The sequence below is a fragment of the Fukomys damarensis genome, unplaced genomic scaffold (assembly GCF_012274545.1).
Source record: "Fukomys damarensis isolate Sample0158 unplaced genomic scaffold, DMR_v1.0_HiC HiC_scaffold_37, whole genome shotgun sequence".
Classification (NCBI taxonomy): Eukaryota; Metazoa; Chordata; class Mammalia; order Rodentia; family Bathyergidae; genus Fukomys; species Fukomys damarensis.
In genome coordinates, this window is record NW_022900949.1 from 10,655,406 (window position 1) to 10,661,349 (window position 5,944).

The following is a 5,944-nucleotide window of genomic DNA, read 5'->3' on the forward strand; positions in this document are numbered from 1 at the left end:
CCCTCCCCGTCGCCCTCCCTCTGCCTGGCAACCCGCCCCCCAGCTCGGCCTGTGCGCGGTCGCCATGGGAACCAGATTCTCGGGGCAGGAGCAGATGCGCCTCTTTTGTCCTTTCCACTCCCACCAGCGTGGGTGCGGAGGGACCTTCACCTCCTGAGTCGTGACTTGTGGGGAGGGGTTCCTGGCACGGCCGCGGCAAGTGCCTTTGCGTCCCATCCACGGACAGGGACACCTGACTGGGGCTGCCAATCCCTCTGTCTGAGGCACCGTAAGGGCGTCTGGGATCTTGCCTGAGTGCTACCCGGTTTCACGCTCCCGGTTTCCCTAGGTGGGCTTTCCCTTTCCTGGGCAGGGCTTCTCCCAGGCCCCACTACCTTGCTGGGCCGGCCACACCGGCCAGGGAGGCATTTGTGATCCGCACGCACGCACACCCACACATGTATAACGTCTGTCCAGGAGCAAAGATGGTGAAACCGAGGTCCTCAGGGAGAAGCCCCCACCTCCCTGAGCCCGGTGCACGCTCTGCGCAGGTCGTCGGGGGCTGCTGCAGAGCCCTGCTCCTCCTGTCCATGACTCACCGCCCTGTGTGGGCTCCTGCTCCCAGCAGGGACAAGAGGGGCTCATTTCTAGTAGCTCCCGTGAGGCTGAAGCTGAGCAGTCCGTTTTCCCCTCCCCCAGCCTTAAGATGCAGCCCACCGCCACCATGGCCACCGCAGCCACCACCGCCACAGTTACCCTGACAACATCGTGGGACAATGCCACCAACCGTCCCACGGTGGGTGACCCCTGAGGATGGGGCGTGGGAGTGGACCGGAAGTCCGGGAGGGGGGCAGGACCCTGACGCTTTCTTCCTTGTATGTGCCTGCAGGCTCAGCCTGATCCCATCCTGGACAACTATGTGCTGCTGGTGGTGGTGATGTCACTCTTCATTGGAGGCACGTTGGTGGTGCTGTCGGGGGTCCTGCTCCTGTGCAAACGCTGCTGGGAAGTCCATCAGCGCTTCAACAGGTGCGCATGCCCCCAGGGACCCTAACGTGGGGCTTGTCTGGGTCTTCAGCCTGCTCACTGCTATCCCTTCCCTGCACCCTAGGGCCATGGAAGAAGCAGAGAAGACCACCACCACCTACCTGGACAACGGCACCCATCCCGCCCAAGGTGAGGGGCCTGCTGGGCCCTACCACTCTGCCTATCCATCTGTCCACCCGCCTGCCGCCTGCCCCCTCGGGCCGCCTGACGGTCTGTGTCTGTCTGTCTCCCCCACCAGACTGGGCGCAGCTCGATTCCGACTCATCTCTGTTTGCTTAACGCCCAGGCGTAGGTGCGCACAGGCGCATGCTGAGCGAGTGAGTGTGTGAGCGGATGAGCGAGTGCCCGAGAGCCCGCCCCGCCTGCCCCAGCCCACCCCGTCCGTCCGTCCATCCGTCCTTCCTTCCGTCCTGCGGTTACTCAGCCCTGCACCCCCCCCACCCCCACCCCCCAAAAACCCCGTCCGTCCGTCCATCCGTCCTTCCTTCCGTCCTGCGGTTACTCAGCCCTGCACCCTCCCCACCCCACCCCACCCCATCCCCGTGGCCTGCCCAGGACAGAGCACGGCCCACCCGGGGCCCACCCTCTCTTGGCTCTCCTGGCAGACCCTGAGTTCAGGGGCGAGGACCCCGAGGGCCAAGATGTGGAGACCGAGCGCTTCCTGTCTACCAGTTCCACTGGCCGCCGGGTCTCCTTCAACGAGGCCGCCCTGTTTGAGCAGAGCCGGAAGGCTCAAGACAAGGGCCGCAGGTGAGGGTGTGTGGCCAGGGCTCAGGGCTGCTCCTCTGTGAAGAAGGCTGGGCCTGAGGATGATGTCTTGGGGCCCCACCTGGGCCCCTGAGTTGCACTGACCAGGATCCTTCCGCAGGTATACCCTGACTGAGGGGGACTTCCACCATCTGAAGAACTCCCGCCTCACCCACCTGCACCTGCCACCCCTCAAGATAGTCACTATCCACGAGTGTGACTTGGGCGAGGCCAGCTCAGCTGCCACGCCCCACCCGGCTACCACTCCTAAGGACAGCCTGGCCATCTTCCAGGTGAGGGGTGGGGGGGTGGCAGCTGGCTGGACCCCAGGGCTGAGTGGGTTGAGGGCTGGGTCCCCCTCACCCTCCCATGCTCTTTGACCTGTCACTGCTTCCTTCCCTGCCTGGCTCTGTCCCACAGCCCCCGGGGAAGGCCCTCACCGGCCGCTCTGTGGGCCCCAGCTCCGCCCTGCCAGGTGACCCCTACAACTCAGCTGCTGGCGCCACTGACTTCTCAGAGATCAGCCCCTCAGCGTCCAGCGACTCCGGGGAGAGTGCTTCGGTGAGGGCCTCCCTCTGTTCCCCCTGGGGTGTCCAGAGAAAGGGCTTTCTCCTGTGCCCCCACCCCAAGAAAGGTCCTCAGCCTGTGGCTTTGTGCCTAAGGGACATGGCACACACCCCCACGTATGAGGAGACCTCAGGCTTCTTCTGTGTGGTTCTGGGTGACTGCAGGGGACACAGCCAGCACCTACCCTGAGTCACAGCCCTCCTTTTCCCCAAACTCCTCTGTACACAGACTGGCAAGGTCTCAGAGGGAGAAGCCCCCTCCCACTCCTGCTCTGAGCAGGTTCATCCAGGTGGGGGTGGGGGTGCTACTTCCTGGTGCCCAGCTGGGGCTGGCACTCAGGGCAGGGGAGGGGAATGCCTGCCTGAGAATGGTCCCTGTCCTCTCCCAGTTGGATACAGGTGCCAAGAATGCCAAGGCTGGTGGGCCCGGGACCTCGGCAGTGCCTGGGGAAGTGGGGGCAGGCTCCGGGGCAGGCACTGTCCTGCAGTTCCTCACCCGCCTGCGCCGCCATGCCAGCCTGGATGGGGCCAGCCCCTACTTCAAGGTCAAGAAATGGAAGCTGGAGCCCAGCCAGCGGGCATCCAGTCTGGACACAAGAGGTCAGTTGCCACCCCCATGGGCAGCTAGGCCCTGGTAGGGTATCTGCCTCAAGCTGGCCAAGAGGACTCAGGGCCTGCCTCGCTGTGGAAGGGTTGTCAGGGTGCCCTGTGTCCCTAGTGTGCCCCAGCTGGATGCCCTCTGGGTGTATTTTGTTCCATCTGGCAGTGACCCTCCCTCATTTCCTCTGAGGGTGACCTTAGCCACCATGTCTGTTTTAACTGTATGAGCTTTGGTTTTTCTGGTAGACTCAGGGAGAGGGACTGGGGGGAACCCATGTTTTTTGTAAGAACTGGACGGTGACGTTTTGGATTTTGTGGCTACACAATCTCCTTACAACTTCTTTGGTGCTGCTCTTGTAGCTAGAATGGAACCAGATATGGATGTAAATGAAGGAGCATGGTTGTGTGCCAATAAAACTTTATTCAGAGACAGATTGGGAGCCAGTTTGGCTGCTGGGCAGTGGCCTGCCAACGCTGGGTACAGGGTTCCTTTGTCCTGAGCGCAGGGCAGGACCAAGTGTGCATGGGGATGGGGAATGCAGGCACTGTTCTGCTTGTGACCTCAGTGAATGGCCGCAGCTCAGAGGGACTGGGGCCAGTTGGGCCTGCTGTCCTGTAAGCAGCCATGGATACTGAGGAGAAGCTGTGGTCTGGGTGGAGCACAAGCCCCACGTTTTCAGACAGGGTTCCTTTGTCCTGAGCGCAGGGCAGGACCAAGTGTGCATGGGGATGGGGAATGCAGGCACTGTTCTGCTTGTGACCTCAGTGAATGGCCGCAGCTCAGAGGGACTGGGGCCAGTTGGGCCTGCTGTCCTGTAAGCAGCCATGGATACTGAGGAGAAGCTGTGGTCTGGGTGGAGCACAAGCCCCACGTTTTCAGATGGAGCCCTGATACCTGGTGGGGAGAACCTCCCTTACTCCCACCAGCGTGGCTCTGACTCTCCCACACTTTCTCCGCTGTGCCTGCTACTGGGTGCCTTTGTTCCAACCCACATCGGTCTGCCCTGGCTGCTCTGGGCACTACTTCTAACCAAGGCCTTGCTCCCCCAGTACCGGGTATATGAACCCAGGGCCTCCACACTGGGCTACATCCCCAGTTCCTGTTTTTTAAAAATTATTTATTTATATATGTATTTATTTTTTTGGTACTGGAAATGGAACTCAAGACCTTGTGTTTGTCAGGTAGCACCACTGAGCTACGTACATTCCTGGCCCCCTAAGTCTCTGTTTTGTAAGTTTTGAGACAGAGTCTGGCTAAGTCATTAAGTTCCCCAAGCTAGGTTTGTATTTGCCTTTGTCCTGCTTCAGCCTCTGGGCGTGCTGGGATTACAGGTGTGCACCACTGTGTTCAGCTGTACCAATGGTCTTTTTTTGGTTGATTTTTTGCAGTACCAGGGATTGAACTCAGGACCTTTTGCTTGTGAGGCTGGCATGGTGCCACTGAGCTAAATCCCTGGCCCCCCATTGGGTCTTTTAACTGAAGCTTGTTCTTTGGTCTTGGTTTTCTGCCCTGTGCATCAATGTCCTCAGTGGTACTTCAGCATGCACACACCCTGAGAGCTTTTGTACACATCTGTCATGCTCTGGGAGCTGCCTGCTGGGGCCAGAACATTGCGATGTGTGTGTGTGTGTGTGTGTGAAAAACAAAGCAGACCAGCAAACCTTCCTCTGTACAGGTTCCCCCAAACGCCACCACTTCCAGCGGCAGCGGGCAGCCAGTGAGAGCATGGACCAGGATGAGGGGGACGCCCCCCACGCAGACTTCATCCAGTACATCGCCCGTGCTGGTGACGCTGTGGCCTTCCCACCCCCCCGCCCCTTTCTGGCCAGCCCCACCAGTCCGCCCCCCGCTCTCGGCAGGTATTTTTCAGTAGATAGAGGTGCTAGGGGTGGACCTGTGGGCCCCTGCCCTGCTCCATCCCCACTATGTGGCCCAGGGAGCACCCTTCTGGCCCCATGGACACGCACACACGTCCCCCGACAAGGACCGGAGGAGGGAGGGAGGGAGAGACTGGGTAAGGGCAGGGGAGCAGGTGTGGCTCCAGAGGATGGACCCAGGGTCCCCAAGAAGGGCCACCGTGGACTTGTGTCCACCCTAGTACTGCCACTTCCTGGTGGAGTCCAAGGCCTGAGGGGCTCCTCAGTGGGGCCCAGTCCCCTCCTACCCGCCCAGACTCCTAAGGGATGGATGGTCCCCTCTCAGAATCTCTTATAACCTCTCCCACCGTAACACCTTCCCCTCCCAACCCCAACTTCCAAGCAACTGTCCGGAAACTGGTGCCCAAAGCAGCAGGAGTTGCGAGGGGTGGAGGGTGCATGGAAATGCTCAGGGTGCCTTCCAGACTCGGGCCGCTCCTATCTGTAGTGAGTGGCTTTGATTTCTGTGCTTCACTCTCTCGGTCCTGTCAGCCCCGTGATGGGTGGGTGAAGTTACTGACTGGTCCATCCTCCAGGCCTTATGTCCCTGCAGAGACTAGAAAAAAGGAACACTAGTTAACTCTTGGAGGAACAGTTTGCCCCTGAAGCCCCAAAACATTTGCACAGCCCAGGCCTGAGGTTTCCCCTGACCCACTGCAGCCCTTCCCGGCCCCATCCCCAGATGCGGGTGGCTGATGGGCTCTGATGACTGGGGCCTGGCTTGCAGGCTAGAGGCGGCCGAGGCTGCGGGAGGAGTGAGCCCCGAGTCCCCCCTGGAGCGTGGCGCTGTGTCGGGGCCAGAGCAGCCGGAGCTGGACACGGAGCAGGCACAGGCCAGCTACCGCGACCTGTGGAGCCTGCGCGCCTCGCTCGAGCTGCATGCAGCTACCGCCTCAGACCACAGCAGCAGTGGTAATGACCGCGACTCGGTGCGCAGTGGTGACAGCTCTGGCTCAGGGGGCACGGCGCCCGCCTTCCCGCCACCCTCACCGCCCATGCCCCCGCGCCCCAAGGACGGTGAGGCTCGCCGGCTGCTGCAGATGGACAGCGGCTACGCCAGCATCGAGGGTGGCCGCGGTGCAGGTGAG

General features: G+C 61.2%; 3 protein-coding genes across 4 annotated transcripts in view; 2 read left to right on the forward strand and 1 right to left on the reverse strand.

The window, feature by feature from the left end:
- The first annotated feature begins 172 nt into the window (after positions 1-172).
- On the forward strand, positions 173-5,044 carry LOC104869609 (voltage-dependent calcium channel beta subunit-associated regulatory protein). The gene is given in 9 exon segments (XM_010634951.3): positions 173-775; positions 869-1,008; positions 1,091-1,155; positions 1,632-1,776; positions 1,895-2,066; positions 2,194-2,334; positions 2,729-2,939; positions 4,616-4,849; positions 4,852-5,044. Coding segments are annotated over 9 exon segments (1,305 nt in total). The 5' UTR covers positions 173-685; the 3' UTR covers positions 4,959-5,044.
- The window catches only part of Stk11 (serine/threonine kinase 11), a 24,154-nt gene continuing 23,025 nt past the window's right edge, over positions 4,816-5,944 (reverse strand). Inside the window, exon 10 of one of the 2 annotated variants that reach the window (XM_010634945.3) lies at positions 4,816-5,412. In XM_010634945.3, the coding sequence (XP_010633247.1) occupies positions 5,396-5,412 (17 nt within the window). In that variant the 3' untranslated portion in view covers positions 4,816-5,395. The remainder of the gene's footprint in view (positions 5,413-5,944) is intronic. The other variant, XM_010634948.3, reaches the window with a different exon arrangement.
- Positions 5,408-5,944, forward strand: part of LOC104869646 (voltage-dependent calcium channel beta subunit-associated regulatory protein-like) — a 1,263-nt gene continuing 726 nt past the window's right edge. The window contains exon 1 of the mRNA XM_019209049.2: positions 5,408-5,939. Coding sequence (XP_019064594.1) covers positions 5,552-5,939 — 388 coding nt within the window. The 5' untranslated portion in view covers positions 5,408-5,551. The remainder of the gene's footprint in view (positions 5,940-5,944) is intronic.